General features: G+C 40.7%; 2 protein-coding genes and 1 long non-coding RNA gene across 3 annotated transcripts in view; all 3 read right to left on the minus strand.

Annotated features, from left to right (window-relative positions):
- The window catches only part of si:dkey-7j14.6 (uncharacterized protein LOC556585 homolog), an 8,103-nt gene extending 7,794 nt beyond the window's left edge, over positions 1–309 (minus strand). The window contains exon 1 of the mRNA XM_051399399.1: positions 149–309. The gene's annotated coding sequence lies outside the window, so the exon portion shown is untranslated. The remainder of the gene's footprint in view (positions 1–148) is intronic.
- An 886-nt stretch (positions 310–1,195) lies between these two features.
- Positions 1,196–18,385, minus strand: LOC127362987 (semaphorin-4B). The gene is made up of 14 exons (XM_051399418.1): positions 18,148–18,385; positions 13,020–13,174; positions 12,814–12,876; positions 12,551–12,649; positions 12,326–12,416; positions 10,606–10,728; positions 8,835–8,962; positions 8,573–8,754; positions 7,589–7,727; positions 6,497–6,686; positions 6,275–6,390; positions 5,529–5,692; positions 4,726–4,796; positions 1,196–3,709 (listed from the first exon to the last, which is right to left on the minus strand). The coding sequence occupies exons 1-14, from the start codon at positions 18,374–18,376 to the stop codon at positions 2,949–2,951; spliced, it is 2,511 nt and encodes an 836-aa protein (XP_051255378.1). The 5' UTR covers positions 18,377–18,385; the 3' UTR covers positions 1,196–2,948.
- LOC127362995 (uncharacterized) lies at positions 16,643–17,533 on the minus strand. The gene is made up of 5 exons (XR_007884624.1): positions 17,376–17,533; positions 17,177–17,308; positions 17,081–17,144; positions 16,921–17,048; positions 16,643–16,678 (listed from the first exon to the last, which is right to left on the minus strand). It is a non-coding gene; the product is annotated as an uncharacterized LOC127362995 (long non-coding RNA).
- Positions 18,386–18,516: the final 131 nt, after the last annotated feature.

Consider the following 18,516-nt stretch of genomic DNA (forward strand, 5'->3'; position numbering starts at 1 on the left):
GGACCCTGATCACCGGACCCTGAGAACCGGACCCTGACAACCGGACCCTGAGAACCGGACCCTGACAACCGGACCCTGAACACCGGGGTGCTCTTTAATGTGGTTGAAGAAAGAAAGGATGATATTTTGTGCCAGTAGAGGAGAGTACCTGCAGTCTGGGTCCAGGTCTTCAGGAGGTCCGGGATCTGTCCGAACTCTTCCAGGTTTAAGCAATGTTGCCTTCAGGTGCTCGTCATAAACTCGTAAATCTGACGGCCGAAAAACTTTCCAGCTGAAATAAAACTATAAAACCTCAAATCAACCTCACTGCCACAAACAAGAGTCAGACAAAGAGCTTTAATGTGTGAATGTCATCAACACTAAAGAATATTTCATATTTCCTCAAAAGCAGCTGTGTCCCACTCGCACTGCAGTGGTGCTCTCTCCGACAGCCCCTGAAGGCAGCACAACCAGCATCATTACCAAGAATCGGCTCCATGTTTACTTCCTCATAGAGAGAGTTCAAAGGTCACATAAACACTGAACACTGTTTGGTTTTATTTCCTGTGAATATTGATCACAGATGAGTTTCCTGATATATTGATCCGTTCTCTGTATTCTGTATTTTTATCATTTTAACAATCAGACTTTATATTCTTCTTTCTGACAGATTCACTGTTTATTGATCGATCAGCTGATTGCTTTCTGTCTACAACAACAACAACAATAACAACAATAACAATAATATACAAACAACAACAACAACAATAACATTATGTGATGTAAAAAGATATTAATACTGTTGATTTTTTGCCAAATGAAACTACGATATGATTCTGTATAAAGAATGAGATATGACGATGTGTTTCTGTGCAATTTACAATCCATATTAATATAAATAAACTACTTTATTCCATATCAATTCTTTTGAAATACAGTATAAATAAAGGTTTTGCCACAAGATAGGACGGTGTTTTACTGTTACAGGCATGGTACTGTTCATAATGAACTCAGCACAGGTCAAAGGTCGCTGCAATAATGTGGAACTGTCACATAAATACTGAAAACACTGATACAACAGAAACGGATGAACTGTGTTTCTATTGATTTGCTCAGCAGATGGCAGTGTGGTCTCTCACCAGGAGCTCAGAAACAGATCTGGGAGCAGCTGTAAGAGGATCGTTAAAGGAGAAGCTAAAGTAAATACAAATAAATATTCTATAAGAGCAAAACCCGTTTTAATCCCTGCAGTCATAAAAAACAATAAAACAAAGTTCAGTAAACTGATCTGTACACTTCAATTCATCAATACAAGCTCATCTACGGAAGCCCTGAAAGGCAAGTGAAAACATTTATTTTTTCATTCACAAACATAAAAAAATAAAAATGAGGGCTTCCGTAAACAAACAGAATTAAAATTACATGAAGGGCCGGGACATAAATCAATATATAAGAACATCGTTACCAGTCATTTTAATTCTAAATATTAAAAACAATAAATATTAAACATTTTCACATTTTGTACTTTAAATTTGAGACAGCTTGTGATAAACAGCAAACGCTCCTTTATTATTAAATTATTAAAAAACTACAAACATGTCAGACAGTTTGGTTCTAGCTGTATTTCACATGTTACTGATAATCACTAAAATATCCATATCTACATATATCTGTATAGATATATCGGTCCCGGCCCTCGTTACATTCATCCTGTTTACATACATTCACAGAGCGATCAATAACTGTTCATAACATACAAATATACCAACAAAAGAGTGGATTCGATATCTTTATAAACTAATCCCTGATTTTAAACATCGACTGTAGATCATTTAATAAAAATGATTCACCAAAAACATCATTCAACGATTAATTTAATTTTAATGTCTCTGCATCTTACCCAATTTAAACCAATCACTGATCAATACTAGATAGACCTGTTCTCAACACATTAAACCAGCTTCACTGAAACTACGTTACAGTGAACGTTAGGATCAGTTTCGGCTGAGACACGAGGCGTTTGTGTTCAGGATTCTGCTGCAGTAAGTGAGTTATAGACTCTCTTGGTACTGCGACACTGAAGTCCGCCAGTCTGACATCCTTGTTTTACGATGCACAGAAACAATTTCAAACCGGTTCTCGATCCCGATCCGTAAACTTAAAGGACCAGCTTGTAGGATTTAGTGGCATGGCAACGCCTCTATCTGTCCTATTCTGGGCTACTGTACAAACCTGGGGGTTCAACATGGCGGACTCCACCAGAAGAGGAGCTGCTCCCTCTGTAGATAAAAACGTCTCATTCTAAGGTAACAAACACACAATGATTCTTAATGTCAGGCAATTATACACTGATGAAAACAATATTATATTCAATTTCTGCTAGCAGATCGTCCTAAATGTTACCCCGGGCACAGCTTTATGACGGCACGCCGCCGCCGTGGCTCTGTGATCTTGCAGAGAGCGTCTTTCTGCCAGATGTTGTTTACTTATGTATTTTGTCCTTTATAAAGGAAACAAAACTGCGTCTTTCTCTACTTAAATCTCTTCTAACTGACATGTAGCGTGAAATCCGATCCGCTGAGTGCACGCATTGTTTTCTTTGGAAAATTGACTGGATTCTCTGTGTCTGACTTTCTGCCAGTGTAATCTGCTCTGCGCTGCTCGACGTGAAAAATAGACCAGCTGCGTATTATCCGTGAAGCAGAGCGGGATCACGAGCGTTGTCTAGTGTGGCGACAGCTGCAGAGCTGGAACGCCACGAAGCTGCACCTGGTGAAATTTGGGGATTATTCAAAAAAGTCTTTTCATCTCCCATCAAGTGCATTAACGCTTTTTCCAAAAAGGCAAAAAGCAACGCAAGATACATCAACCATTTCTTATGGAAACTCCAAAGAGACACAAAACAACAATACACAGAATCAACCACAAAGACACGGAATCGTAAGACGAGCTCTTTCACTTAAACATCGTTACTCCACCACCTTCACCTCAGGATCCTCTGGGCTGCTCAGAGAGGGAACACTCTCCATAGATTGATTTTTGCTGCTATCCTGCGGACTGACCACAGGATTCATTTTGAGGTGAGTTTTCCTTTGGCGCCACATGTGGAGTCCTCCGAGGATCAGGGCACAGATGCAGGCCGCCAGCAGGAGGGAAACTACAACCATCTCGCTGTAGTAACTCTTCACTTTTGTCATCTTTTGAGAATTATCAAGCAGCTCCTTCCTGAACTGGGTTTCTTTTCTAGATGTCGGGGCGAAGTCAGAACTGCTGTCTTGGAAGTTCTTCTCCGATCCAGAATCTTCTTTAGTGGAGATGGTCTCATCTTTTAAATTGGTTGTGACTTCATCGCTTTCGTCCTTTGTGGTGTAGTCCTCCGGGTTTCCTGACGGTTTGGTCATTTCCTCTTCTAGAGAAATTTCCTCGACGGACTCGTCTTTGTTGTTGGGTTTTTGTTCAGCCTTCGTAATGGGGCTCATGGAGCGCGGAGGAGCATTTAGTCGGACGTTATAGCCTACAATGACTTCCTTGTACCCGTCTTCCTCTGCCTCACAGTGGTATGTCCCGACGGTGTCCGCGGAGGCGAGGAAGCGCAAACTGCCATCAGCTGACTGGATGAAGAATTCCTCTGACAGGGTTTTGATTGGATTGGAGGTCCAGGTCAGATTGGCCAGGTTGGAAGGTTGCAGACACCGAAGCTTCACTGCTTCGTTCAAATGAACGAAGAATTCTGCAGAACAGAAAATCTTAGAATGAAAACCAGTGATGGTTCTGAGTTAAGGGCCGTTCACACCAAAAACGATATTGTTGGGATCACTTTCAGAGAGATCTGATGAACGATATTGTTGTATTTAACTTATTTAAAGCTTATCAATTCCTCCAGGAAGTTGCAATCGCAACAGTTACCCTTAAGTTTGCCCAATCACGTCAACTCTAGAAAATCTGTGTGAAATCAGCCATTTTAAACTGCAATAATCCCCCCAAAAAGCCTGCAAAATCCTGGAGGGACAGATTATGTAACATTATTGATGGCGAGTGATAGGAAAGAAAGGAGAGAGAAATGGCCACAAGTTGGATTTGAAACCATGGCTGCTGAAACAGGAGCCCAGCACCGATACATGACAGCTCCACCAGGTGAGCTACCAGGGCGACCCTCTGTTTTTCTTTTAATCTGTTTTCGGATTTATTGCGGAAATGTGTCTCATCTCTTACAGAAATGGCCTCTAGTCATGTTGTTGCTGCTGTTTACATTCAACCAGACACAGATTCAATAATGCAGAATTATTTTCTGTATATCTGGATAAAAATATCTATATATTGGTTTATTTTATCCTATTTATTTTTTTCCCTATTATTTTATTAATTAAATGTTTTATTTGTCTATGTGCGTAGCATGAAGGAACTGCAAGCTTTAATTTTTTTATACAACCTTCTGGTTCTCTTTTTGTCTCTCTGCGTCCAGCACTAATAGGATATTATCGTTCATTAGTGTGGACCGACTGGATCGTTATCGCAATAGTTTTTGGTGTGGATGGCTCTGAAGGCTAACTGTTTTAAGCCTGTTTGGTCCCGACTGAAATGTCTCAACAACTATCAGATGAAATTCAATGCAGACATTCATGTTATAAACACTTAACTCAGGTAGTAACTTGAGCCATTAGTAGGTTTCTAAAATGACTCCACAGTGTATTAGAAATGCTTCCCACCTTCAGTACGTTTATTATCTTTCATTCAGGAAGATCTTACCTGTGTTCCGAATGCGCTTGGTTTGTCCCGGACAGTGCTCTTCCACATTGCTGCCCTCCACGTCTTGAGCCCTGAGGAGTAAACGGACAGCCTGTCAGTCACCACACAGGGCTGATGGTGCTATTTATTTATTACAGAGACTCACTCAAGATACATCTGAGACTTCACATCACCAGATGTGAAATGCAACCTGTCTCTGCTGCATCTCAAACATTTTAGATAGATCTCTGGAGTCGAGATGAGAATGGGTGAGTGTGTATATTACAGAGATGCCAAAGCGTTTCCACTTCCACTCTCTGCTCCTGTAATTTACTTTAGGTGCTTCATGTTCACAGAATGGTAGTATGCTGAAATGCAGCTGGTTTCTGTTGGTACCAAGCTACAGATCCACCTACTGAACGCAGTAAAGCAATATTTAGTTCAAGGTTGCAACATAAGATTTATTTAGGCTCATTATATAAAATGTTCTATATGTAACTTTCATTAAACCACCAGTGGCCGTTCAGTGACCACTGCTATAACATTAGTGAGCAGAGCCAGCCACTCATTGGTGATAAAAAGTTATCAATACATAAAAATAATACATAAAATACTTCAGAATCTAATATATGGAACCTTTAAGAGATAAACTATTTTCACAGAGGAACTCCTCTCCTCCATCGTTATCCTGCTGGTCCTTTCAGCAGTGTTTGTGCACCACCAGATCCTCCTCTCTACCCTTCAAATACTGACGACGTGACCTCAGTGTTGCTACAGCCCTAAAGGGAACAAGTTGAGTTTAGTAGTAAGAAACTTTCACTTACAGATTCTCATGACTGGCATCCAGACTGGTGCAGACCCTCCTGGTCTGGCTCCATCCACACAGAGGATCTCTGGCCAGAATACACTGGCCGCAGGTTCTGTAGATCGAGCATTTGGCCACAGGTACGGCGGTCACGCCTTCTGATGTCCCCACGTAAAGTACTCCCTACAGGACCAGAAAACACTGTGACATGTGCTCTGTAACACATTAACCTGTTATCAAATATTTCATCCACAAAATATTGACTCTACCAGAACCAACCTCACCTGATCTTTTACATTCAGTAAGACATTCTTTTATCACTTTATTTGATTGTGGTTGTGTATCTCTGTGGCTTCAGGAAGAATTTATTTACACGTGTCAAGTCCAAGTCCAATTTGTGTGCCATTATGCAGCATACCGTTGAATATTTCAGTTGATTTCAGTATTCTTATGTTCTGATATCTCTCTCTGATATCGGCGTATGGATGGGTAGACACTTTTCAACAATGTCCTATTACAGTGTAATAAAGTGAATGACTTGAAAAATCTTCAGCTCATGTGACATTAAGTAGAACCCAATGAGTGTAAATAGACTTGTCTGTCTGTTTGTCTCTCTCTCTGTCTCTGACTGTCTCTCTCACCTGCTCTATTTGAAAAGGGTCCTGAGATAACTTCTGTTATGAATTGGCGCTATACAAATAAAACTGAATTGAATAGAATTATATTAAAAATATTTTAACCTTTTTCTGAAGGTGTGAGTTTTACCTTGGAGGAAGAGAGGATGATGTTTTTGACCAGCTGAGGTTGTGTGAAGACCTGAATCTCCTCAATGACATGCGCACCCCGCTCAAACAAGACCACTTTATGGAGGAATCCAGACTCTGGACATCAGAGAGAGAGATGATGAACATTTTGGTCACAGCAGGATAATAACGTCTTTCAGGCCTCATTATGAATATTTCCGTACTATTTAGTACGACACTTCACCTGAAAGAAGGAAAAGGATGGTGTATTGTTTGCCATTGGCAGCCTGTGTCCTCATTGCAGCCACGCGACTGTATCGCTGCTCTGAAGAAACAACAATCTGATCGGCTCTGACTGGTTTTACACTGTCGCTGGTCAGGAAACTCTTCTTCACCTCTTGTAATACAGAATCTGACGCGTTTTCCAGTCCACACTGTGATGAAGACACACAGTAACATTGAGTGATCAGCATTTTAAATAAAAAAGAGAATGGTGAGAACAAAAACAGGCCTAGAATCAAACCCTGAAGGACACCTTTTATCTTTATATCATAACAACAGTTTTTTGGGCATTAAATGACCCCAGATCATTGTGAACCACAACGGTGCATCTGGGCTTGAAATATTTTAGGAACCTGTTTTTCTTTGGGCCCACAACGACCTTTAGAATATGACACATCCACATTGGTTCCCAAGGAAAACCTGTTTGGTTCCAGATGGGATCAACTTTTTCGGTTCAAAACAAATGTATTTTTGTCATAATGCCCCGAACGGTTCGAAACTAGGTGCCTGAACCAGAACAGAGCAGGTTCCCTGTTGGTGGAAAAGGCCTGTGGGTGTCAAACTGTGTTTTAAAACTAGTAAATCGAACAGGAATTTTTTAATATATATTTTTTAATTAAATAAATGTAAAACTTATAATACCAAAAGCACTTTAATATAATTTTATGAGTACAAAACATTCCTGTTGTTTGAACAACTGAAAAGAATATTCTAATGTTTTATGTGTATTTTAAAATTGGTCTATTGAAATTGATTATAAATCACTGACCCATATAATATTATAACAGTCAGTTTAATACTTCTAACTACATTGCACTGATACTTTAACTGAAGTAACATTTTCAGTGCAGGTATTGGTGCTTTTACTGTAGTAAATGATCGGAATATAATGTGGGTGCGTGGCTGTCTGTTGTTTGTGTTTCTGTATTATTCACATTGTATTGTATACAAGAACTTATGGCTAATTTATTAAAAAGCACATCCCTAATCTGATTCCAGACTAAATCTTTATTGGTGGCTGGATATCTCCTGTATTTGAGATTTTGTGTCCTACCTTTCCCAGGTAGGAGTGTTTTTCCAGCTGTGGACTCCACTGGTGCGTCTGCATGTCGAAGGTCCTGTAGCTCTGAGTGAACACTGTCCTCACGTCCTGCAGTTTAAAGACGCACACGGCAGATTCTGGACCCAAAGACCTGAACGATACCAGAGATAATACTGCTGTTTTTACCACAGTTTATTATCAGTGGTCAGAGATTAAACCTGCATTCTCTCTAATGTCCAGCAGGGTCAGATAACTTCCAGTTCCAGTTTCAGGCATTTTCAGAAAGATTAAAAATTCACTAAAACACATCAAAAATACACAAAAAAAGGGAAGAAACCAAACTCAGATCAAACTGTCAAACAGTGCTGATCAGATATTTATCCAGATTCTGTTGTTGACTATTTCTCTCCTCAAATCTGTTCACAAACACATTTTACTGTTCTGGAATACCAGATCCTGTGTGAGCAGGAGAGCCGCCAATGAGAACAGCTCAACTCGCAGTATGTGACCTCCGCTGGCTGCTAAACACCAACATGGAGACAACCATAAAGCCCAACTGGAGGTTCAGAACGGTACATTGTTGACTGTGGTAGTTTTGGTCCAGTCAGAAACAAAAGAAGAGCATTTATTGTGAATGTTTACAGAGTCAGATTTGGTGGAAACGTTTTGGAGTCGGCCTGTTGATTTTCAAAGAATCTGTGCAGTAACAAAGAGAACATATTCATAAACACACACAAATATTAAATCTTACAGAAGTCTGTTACTCTCTTACTGTGTCAGTTTAAACATATTCTGACTGAAGTCTTCATATGTCTCTCTCTCTCACCAGACTCCTTTCATAAAACTTTTTACCTCAGAACTCTACCGCTCTACAGCTGCCTCCATCGGTTAGTTAGACACAGCGACATCGTCTGCAAACTATTGATTCACTATTATTGTGTAAAATCATGTTAATTTTTTCTCATGACTGCAATGAAATCCATTCAGTCTTCCTACCACTGGGAGGTGAAGACGCCGTAGAACAGAGTTTCTGAGGCGTCGCTGCCCTCTGGTGGCTGCAGGGTGAACATGTCCTGCAGAACGTTGAAGGGAAGCTGTTTAGGAGACTGACAGAGCAGAGGGGCTTTGGCAAAGGATGTCCACTTCTTCTGCAGAATCCTTTTTCCACCAATGTCGTCCTGTAATGCAGTGACAGCAAACTTTAGTACGTTATCTTTATGCACATGTTCTGCAGCCTCCTCACTGTGTTTACGCTCACCTTGCAGATTTGGGCCACCCGTGCGATTTGCAGCTTGTCCACAAAGCTGAACTCTTTCCCAACTTCACTAAAGAAGAAGTAGAGTTTCCTGTCTAACGGGTCCAGCGATGAGCTGACAAAAGTTGGCTCTGAAATACAGGAAGTGAAGACAGGAGGAAGCTGAGGGTGCTGTGCCATGTGGTCTGAGCAAAGAGAAAACAAATCTGAGAGCAGATTAAGTTCCAGCTGAGTGGAGAAGAGAAAGTTTCAGCTGTGATCATGTAAAAGATTACAGAAATAATTCCAAGGTTCATATCTATGCCGTATCTTATTGACTACAAATGACCTTTCTACTAGTTATACCATCGGTTTTTACCCTAGCAACCCCTACGTAACAGTTAACAAGAAAATGTCAAAACTCCTGACTGGCATTTGAAACAGAGCGTGAGGTACTCGTAGACATTCAGAGGGGTTTTTTACTCAAAGGGGAAATGAATCACCGGAGACAGAAAATAGGAAGTGGGGTGTGTTGGCTTTTGAAACCTCACTGCAGTGTGGTCTGGTCAGAATATGAGAGGTTTTAAAATGTATGTTATTATGAGGTTTTTAATGCTTTTGAATATCAGCTTCTTAATGTAATTTTAAAGTCATTTTGATGCCACACTGAACTGTAACAGGGTGAATGTTGAACAGCAGCTAAACTTATAACCCAGAGAAGAAGATGGAAGATGGAAGATGGAAGTGAAAATAGCTTTGTGCCCTGACATCTTCTGTCCCCTCATGGGGGGCCCCAGCTAGAGGCTTCAGTCCAAAATGTTAAACCCGATCTGACCTGTGGTAAACCCGAACCCAACATGGTTTGGGTCAGCTCTCCTGGGGCGAGTGAGCGCACTGTTGTCTGTGTCCGTACTATTATTAGTCCTTAAGATCAGAGTTTCCCAAACTTTGTTTCTTGGGATCCAATTTTTAAAAATAAATGAGTTCACAGTGGAAAGAAGTTCCTGAGCCTTTTTACTGCTGTTACTGCTGCACGTCAGATTTCCTAGAACAAGTCAAGCAGCCATTTTGAAGAGAAACATGTTTTGATAAATACCTAATAAATCATTAATTCACAGACCCCATCTCCATCTCGTTTTTCCATCATCAGTAAAACAATGTAGACATTTTAAATACTTTATAAATACTTTATATAAACAAGTGCATTTGGGAGGAGGAAGAAATATCTCTCTTTCCATCTATTTGTGACCCAAAGAATATCTCCCTCGACCCAGTCTCTGGGAATAAATGCTTTACTTTAATTTCCTTTTTACTGGATTACTTTTACTTGTTTACAAGGCTTTAAATGACCGTTTCCTCAGTAAATCAGAGATCTTCTTTAACTTCATGTTCTAGTAAGATCACTGAGGTAAAAGTAAAATTAAAGACTGATTTCTTTAATCTGGATTTTAATAAGTAATGATATTGCCTTTAATCAGTGGTTTTTACATAATCTTTCTCTCTCTACGTTTTATTGTTGTTGCAAAATTGGATTATTGTTTTGGTATTGTAATGTTTTTTCTATAAACGTTGCTGACATTGACACATTTTACTTGTTTAATAAAGTAGATGTGTGTGTGTTTTCTTCCCCTTTGACTCACCACAACACAACACTGCTCGCATTTTGTTAACACTGCTTACTCAGCCTCATCAATGGTTTAAAACAAAAAGCATTGTGGGACAGCAAATCCTCAAACTCCAGAAGAGGAACTTCAGTATTGTCTATAAACGATCAGCATTAATCTGCGTCACTCACCCTCCAGTAAGCTGACAGACGAGTCCTGGACGACATCTGGACGGCCGTCTCTGCTTAAGTGTCGAGAAATCTGCGGTTCAACTCCCTTGAAGTCGGACGTTGTGGCGGTGAACAGCTCGCCGTCTGCACACGGATAAAGAGAACAGCTGAGGTTGTGTTTGTGTACTGACAACCTCAGTTCAGTCACATATAAACAAGCTATGGTGGTTTGATTTATAAAGCGAGGACGATTCAAAACGAGAGTTCAAAATTAAACAATAAAGTCAGACTGCGGATTCCAATTCCCTTCACATCACCCTCCCCTTCCAAGTGCGAAGGAAAAAACCATGGTGTATAAAAAATGCAAACCGGCCATGTCTATATCCAGTGTTTGGTTTGACCGTTCTGGGCTACTGTAGAAACATGGTGGTTCAACATGGCGGACTCCACCAGAAGAGGACCCACTCCCTCTGTAGTGTTACGGCCCTGGCCGTATTATTAGTATTATGTCATGGTATTGGGTTCGTCTGTGGTGTGTGTTGGTGTTTTTGTCCCTGTTCCTCTGCAGGAGTGTGCAGCCTGTCGATTGTCAGATCTTTGACGGCAACCCGTAGGTCAGCGCTGACTGGTCCATGCCGTGGGCTCGGCTGGTGGAGTGTCGCCTGCTGGTTGGTTCTCCCAGGGAGCCGCAACATCCGCCGGGGATTCAAAACGCCGCACCACACCGAAGCTCTTCGACAGAACCTTCAGCAGCAGCATCCTTCTGTCCTCGGTTGTAGAGTGTGTGTTTTGCGATAGCGTGAATTGTTAGGATCTTAGTAGATAGTGTTTTTGTATGATTGTGTTTAGTGAGTATCGTAAGGGTGAGCTGCCATTCTCTTTGTACTACTTTTCTCCTGTTTTTCATTAGGATAGGGAGTTAGGTTTAGTAACTGTATTTTATTTATATTGCATAGGGATTAGTAAGGATTTTTGTTTAAGGAAGTTAGCCCTGTTTTGTTTGTTGTTTTGGCCTTGGTTCACCCTGAAGTTTGTTGTTTAGTCTTTGTTGCACTTTGTTTCACCTGTTTGTAAATAAATCACATCACTTGATTGTTAACACTGTGTTAGTTGTTCGTTTGGGAATCGGGGTAGGATTCTTGGTTCATTTTCATCACACATTTATGTGGCGCTCCTTCCCCCTAGACAGGGGCGTAACAGTAGATAAAAACATTCTAAGGTAACGAAAACACAATGATTCTTATTTTCAGCAGATTACAAAGTACAGAATGAATTTATATTACAGTGACGTAACACACTGGAGCTTTAACGTCAATGAGTTCTCATATTATTCATGTCAATCAACATCAGTCTTCAGGATCGTGTTAGGGTCCTTGGACACTGTTATACTTACTGAAGTCCAGATTACTTTGTTGTTCAGTATTTTGGTCATTAATAAACTTGTAAATAAAATCAAATAAAAATATTTTTTTAGCCGCTTTTTTAAGTATGCAGTCCATGGTAGCCACATATATCGTACTCTTCCACCACCTGTTAGTTTTAAAGTTTTAGTGCAAATGAAAAATTCCTTTTTTTTTAACAGTGATACTGCGGTGCTGATGAGCCCGACCATGCGAAATGCGTTCTGTGGTAGGAAATTATTGCAAATTATTGGGTAATCGCCGCTTGTTGGACTGACAATGGCCGATTGGAGAATGTTATTGCCCGACCACAGCTGTGACTCAGCAGAGGGAAGACTGACCGACAGTGAGGGCGGTGTTCCTCTGGAAGGGGTTGAATGGACAGCGACCTTTGGCACCGTCTTGTTGGACCACGGAGAAGCTTTCTGCATCCTGAAGGAGACGAGAAGAAGAAACTGTAGGATCATAGAAATCAAGTCTGAACTGGAGAAAATCTGTTCAAATCTGTCCATCAGACAAAATAATAAAAACACATTCTGACCCTGTTAGAGTTAATGTTCACTTACGATGTAGGCATCATGGGGGCTGTAGGCGTAGCTGCCACAGGCGTACAGGTGGGTCGAGTTCAGTGGCTGCAAGACACGCACAAAGTTTGGACAGTCGACCTGCAGACAGACAGACAGACAGACAGACAGACAGACAGACGGACAGGTGAACAAAATCAGCTGTCGAGCGTAGCTTTCTCTTAGCAGGTTGACATTCCCACCCACAGCACAGAGCTTTAGAACGTTCAGTTCATCAGCAAGGACAGAGGTATGTTGGTAATTACCTCTGCGTTCTTCCCTTTATGTTGACATATCTCTGTTTCACTGTCAGATGGTCTCCAGTCCACCTGGACCACAGACAGACAGACAGACAGACAGACAGACAGACAGACAGACAGAGACATAGAGAGACATCAGTCTGTGATGAATAAATAACTTGATTAATTTAGACCTTATATAAATCAAAGCATCATGAGAGTTTCCAGCTCACCTTCCTCTTCAGCTTGATGTCCTCACTCCGACTGACGTCCAATGAGACGAGGGCATTGCGCGCTCCAACGTACAGGGTGGACCCATCGTCGCTTAGCAACAGCGTGGTTGTGTTCTGGACGTCACTGAATAGGGGCAGAGGTCTGTCTGCAGAGTCTGGACACGACACAGAGGAGGTTGGTTGGGGCGTTAGAGACAGTTTCAGGGGAGTCGTGAGATGATCATGCAATGGCAAAGAAAGAATCCACTAAATTCATCAAGGAGTCAAAAAATAGTCTCTGTTTGATTGTTAAAAATTATAAAAATACAAAATACATACAGATAATTGTGTAGAAATATCAGGAACTCACAGGAAATAATCAAATCTCTGGTTTTCCAGAAACTTCCTGCAGTTATTGTGTTCACTGTTTCTGTTATTGATAGGTTGGGAACAAGTGGCCTAATGGAGGCATGTAAATGTTGAATAGAAGAGGTCCGAGGATTGAGCCTTGGGGAACTCCAAACAGGCGCAGCAGTTGTTTTTCCCCGACGCACTTTGCTGAGACATTTTAGAAGCTGCCTGCAGCAGCTCTGAGTGGTCGCCTGCTAATGGAAGTATGTAAATGTGTATTATGTAGAAGATCTGACTCAAACCACTTTAGCTGTGAGCCTGAGAGCATCAGCTTTCCAGTTCTTCCAGTGTTATTGTGCTGAATTTAACCAAAGGATTTAATGAAACTAGAACTGGAATCTTGCCTCAATCCGTTTTTAAAGGAATATAATTTGTTCTTGAACGGTAAAAGACTAAGTTGCAGTTTGTAAGAGGTCTCATGAGCCCTCAGCCTTCACATCATGCACCTGTGGGAAACTGTAGGTTGATAACATTGTGTGGTTTTTCACAACTCACATCGATGGGGACTAAACAAAGGCCTAGTTTAATGTGAAATGGCCAATGGTAAACCAGACTGACACTATAACGGGAGATGAGAGAACAAAGAGCGGTAAATAATAACATCAACAGCGCTTCGTCTGCCTTAGTCAGTCAGCTGACACAGAACCACTTCCTGTTCCCGGCTGAGGCAGGCAGTGCGGGTTCAGGTTTGGAGTGAATGTGGTTCAGAGCTGCAGATAAACTCACTGTCTGTATCTGATCTGAAGGAGCCCAACAACCTTTGAGCAGAGATAAGAGTTTAAAATAAGAACACAAGCTGTTCGATGGAGGTGTTTCATTTTATTCACACGATGCTCTGATGCGTCAATAAGGTCTACATATAAAGCGGTCAAAATTAGTCGTACTTTCTTTGGTATTTTACATTATAAGCCTTCAACACTCTGATCTCCTTATTGGTCCGGTTCTATATCAATTCCCACAGAATCAGGGTTCCTATGCTTCCTGGAAAACCTGGAAATTTACAGACTAGTTTGCCAGTAATGGAAAACCCTGGAAATTGGTTAAAATGAACAAATATCCTGAAAATTATCCCTGTTGTCCTGGAAATATTGAATTGTATTTTATCCTGTGAATGAGGGGACATGTTGGCTCTGCTACACTAAATGGAACTGAGCTTAGTATCTTTGGTAACACCTGAGTTTACTCTACTACTTCATGTCAAAACAGCCGCTGTGTAAAAGGTCTATTCAGAAAGCAGAAAGATTGTCTGCCAAGCGTGCCACAAAAGTGAGCTAACAAGCCCATAAACGCTGACCACCGTTTGTGAGCAACTGCTGTCCCGTACTGTCAAATAAACTCCTGGAAAATGATTTCATAAAAAGAGCGGGAACCCTGCAGGTTTTCAGTGTCAGAGCAGCCGTTGCATTGGCGCTGCATTCCTGGAATTGAAGCCCATGTTGGGTAGAAAGCTGCCTATTGTCGGTGTGACATGAACTTTGAGCTTTCGTCTTCTCCGCCATGACTCAGCACAGACGCTAGAGTCTGACATCTTGGTTTAGCAATGCACAACTGTCAGAAAAACATGCTAGCATCAATAAAAGTCACTGATAAACTCTGATGCCTCTTGATTCCCATCCCCCAAATCTGAACAACTCTACTTAGATTAAGGTTTTTCTTTTTTTAACAAGTGGATTTAAACACGAGTTGTAATTGCACACTAATTAAAAAACAGATTAGAAACCTTTAGTTGTCAGCAATTAGCTGCAGAAAGTTCAATCACGTCCAATCATTTACTTGTTTACTGCCCTCGCAGAATGGAGGTACAGGTCATCACTCTGTGGTAAATTCAGCTGTCGTCTGCATAGTTGATGATACTGTTTTGTATAATGGAAGCATGTTGATGTAATAAATAGAAGAGGTCCGAGGATTGAGCCTTTGGGAACTCAGAAGCATAAAATAGTTCCTGCCCTGAAGACATGAACCCCTTTAGAGTCTGAGATCCCAGTCCAGCTGTCCAGTGGTAACTTTATCGAATAATTTCATAAACCTAGAACTGGAATCTTGTAAACCAATATGATTCATTCTTACAATACAAGTTGCAGTTTGTCAGTGTTTGTAAGATAAGCTCATATTTTCCTCAAAGTAAAGTATTAAAAAAAGAATCCTTCTGGTATCAGTATTGAAACTCTGGTTCATAACGACATTCAAAAATCTCACTTCATACCCAGAGCTCCTCATCATTCTGTTTGTTGTCTAGTTTATGTTCAAGCAGAGCAGAATCACTTCCCTCTACCAGTCTCACCACAGCCATTCATGGTCAAACGGTAACACTGACGCAGACTGGTCTTTGGGGTTTTTATTTCTCATGAAGTGGGAGCTGTCAAGATTTCACAGAAAGTCCTAAGAAACGTGACGATAGAAATTACACATCTAGAGTCCAGATAAATTAACCAGTCATATTGTAACCCTATTTAACAATGTATGCTAAATTATTTACTTACAATCATTATGCATTATTATTGCACAATTCTGTGTATTTTTATATATTAAAGGACAATAATTTTTTCATCCTGTAAAACAAAATGTGACGCTTACGTAAGAATAACACTCACCCATCAATCAATCTGCAAATCCTAGCCACACAGAGCGAAAATTCATTAGTTAGCTAGCTAACTAACGGCGATTGTATTATAGCTCTGTCATATTCAGCCACCAGAGGAACACAGGAAGTACCCTGTAATATCCATTACTGATGAGTATGTACATTGTTAATTGTCAGGTTTTAAGACCAAGCTTTTATTTTACAAAATAACATAATTCAGACAAATAACACAGCAACTGAGCAACTTTTATAAAGATTGTGTCGAATATAGTCACATAACTGAGTGTCTGTAATTTCCTCACTGAGATCATGCTTTCGTAACACACACACACACACACACACACACACACACACACACCCTCTGAGTGTCAGTTGGTGCACAGACAGGAAGTTTGTGGCATCGAAGCAAGAGACAAACTGTAAGTTACAGGAACTCTCAGTCAACACTGATCTTTATGTTATATTGTTCCCGACTGCTTCTTCATCTCTGTATATTCATATATGATAGAGTATCTGACCCTACACACATCAGCCATTATGAGCAGTGTGTGGGTATATTACTATCACCTGTCACCTGTCAGTGGGTATATTACTATCACCTGTCACCTGTCAGTGGGTATATTACTATCACCTGTCACCTGTCAGTGGGTATATTACTATCACCTGTCACCTGTCAGTGGGTATATTACTATCACCTGTCACCTGTCAGTGGGTATATTACTATCACCTGTCACCTGTCAGTGGTATATTACTATCACCTGTCAGTGGGTATATTACTATCACCTGTCACCTTTTTTTTTTTTTTTTTTTTTTTTTTTTTTTTTTTTTTTTTTTTTTTTTTTTTTTTTTTTTTTTGTTTTTTTTTTATTATCCCTGTTAGTGGGTATATTACTATCACCTGTCACCTGTCAGTGGGTATATTACTATCACCTGTCACCTGTTAGTGGGTATATTACTATCACCTGTCACCTGTCAGTGGGTATATTACTATCACCTGTCACCTGTCAGTGGGTATATTACTATCACCTGTCACCTGTCAGTGGGTATATTACTATCACCTGTCACCTGTTAGTGGGTATATTACTATCACCTGTCACCTGTCAGTGGGTATATTACTATCACCTGTCACCTGTCAGTGGGTATATTACTATTGCCTGTTAGTGGGTATATTACTATCACCTGTCACCTGTCAGTGGGTATATTACTATCACCTGTCACCTGTCAGTGGGTATATTACTATTACCTGTCAGTGGGTATATTACTATTACCTGTCAGTGGGTATATTACTATCACCTGTCAGTGGGTATATTACTATCACCTGTTAGTGGGTATATTACTATCACCTGTCAGTGGGTATATTACTATCACCTGTCGGGTACTATTACCTGTCAGTGGGTATGTTACTATCACCTGTCAGTGGGTATATTACTATCACCTGTCAGTGGGTATATTACTATCACCTGTCAGTGGGTATATTACTATCACCTGTCAGTGGGTATGTTACTATCACCTGTCAGTGGGTATGTTACTATTACCTGTCAGTGGGTATGACTTATCACCTGTCAGTGGGTATGTTACTATTACTATTACCTGGGTATTAACATAACCTGTCAGTGGGTATGTTAGATCTGTAAGTGGGTATTTACTATCACCTGTCAGTGGGTATGTACTATCACCTGTTTTCCAGTTCTGGGTAATGAGCTTAAAGGTTAAAAGAAGTTTTCCAGGGGGCTTCTGTCCAAATATGCATCATTTCCTGTTTGTATCTTAAGTTTCTATCTAGGTCTTAAACATGTGACCGACACGTGTCGCAACACCGACTCACTACAGAGAAAATCAACTCGTATAAGATATAAAGATATAAAGTATATAAACATACAGTCTAAAGCTAAATTCACTTGTTCCAACTTCTTCTGGTGAACATTTCTGTTATTTTCTGTCATTTTATGGATGAAAGGAGTATCAATACAGACAATAATTATTAATCTTAGCCCCTGATAAGAACAATAAATAGTCTGACTTAATATTATCTCAACACAACTGTGACAGGCACTGTAAATCAATAGAGACCCATAAATCCCATCATCCTCCAGTCACACAAACACATACAGAGCAGAATACATGATACCGATTGATTATTGATCAGAAATGTCTTACTGAGGAGGAAGGAGGTTCGTGGAGGAGGCAGCGAGCCTGCGGAGCTCAGGAGGACGAGGAGGAGGGCGACTGATGGAGCCATGATGAAGGATAAAGACTGAGACGAGTTCCTCCTCTGACACTCAGTGCTGAAAGAACTTGCCACAGCTTCCTCTTTACAGCGGTCGGAGGTCAGAGGGGAGGAGGAGGGAGGAGGAGGAGGGCTGAAAGCATCTCTGAGCATTACCATCAGATAAATGCATGATGCGTTCAGTGACATGAAATCCGCAGGAAGTCATCAGCTGTCAGAGAAGAAGAAGTGATGACTGTTAGTTTCTCTGAAAGCCAGTTAGAGCACAGTTCACTTCATCCTGTTTCACATCCTCCAAT

The sequence above is a fragment of the Dicentrarchus labrax genome, unplaced genomic scaffold (assembly GCF_905237075.1).
Source record: "Dicentrarchus labrax unplaced genomic scaffold, dlabrax2021, whole genome shotgun sequence".
Classification (NCBI taxonomy): domain Eukaryota; kingdom Metazoa; phylum Chordata; class Actinopteri; family Moronidae; genus Dicentrarchus; species Dicentrarchus labrax.

What these genes read in the sequence shown, in the direction of transcription:
- LOC127362987 (XM_051399418.1), bottom strand. Translation starts at nt 18,376, where the DNA reads ATGGTAATGCTCAGAGATGCTTTCAGCCCTCCTCCTCCTCCCTCCTCC. An exon ending in AACACTCCTACCTGGGAAAG is followed by an intron (nt 6,687 to 7,588) that starts GTAGGACACAAA and finishes TCTTCATCACAG; the next exon opens with TGTGGACTGGAAAACGCGTC. An exon ending in TCATCCTCTCTTCCTCCAAG is followed by an intron (nt 5,693 to 6,274) that starts GTAAAACTCACA and finishes CTGGTCCTGTAG; the next exon opens with GGAGTACTTTACGTGGGGAC.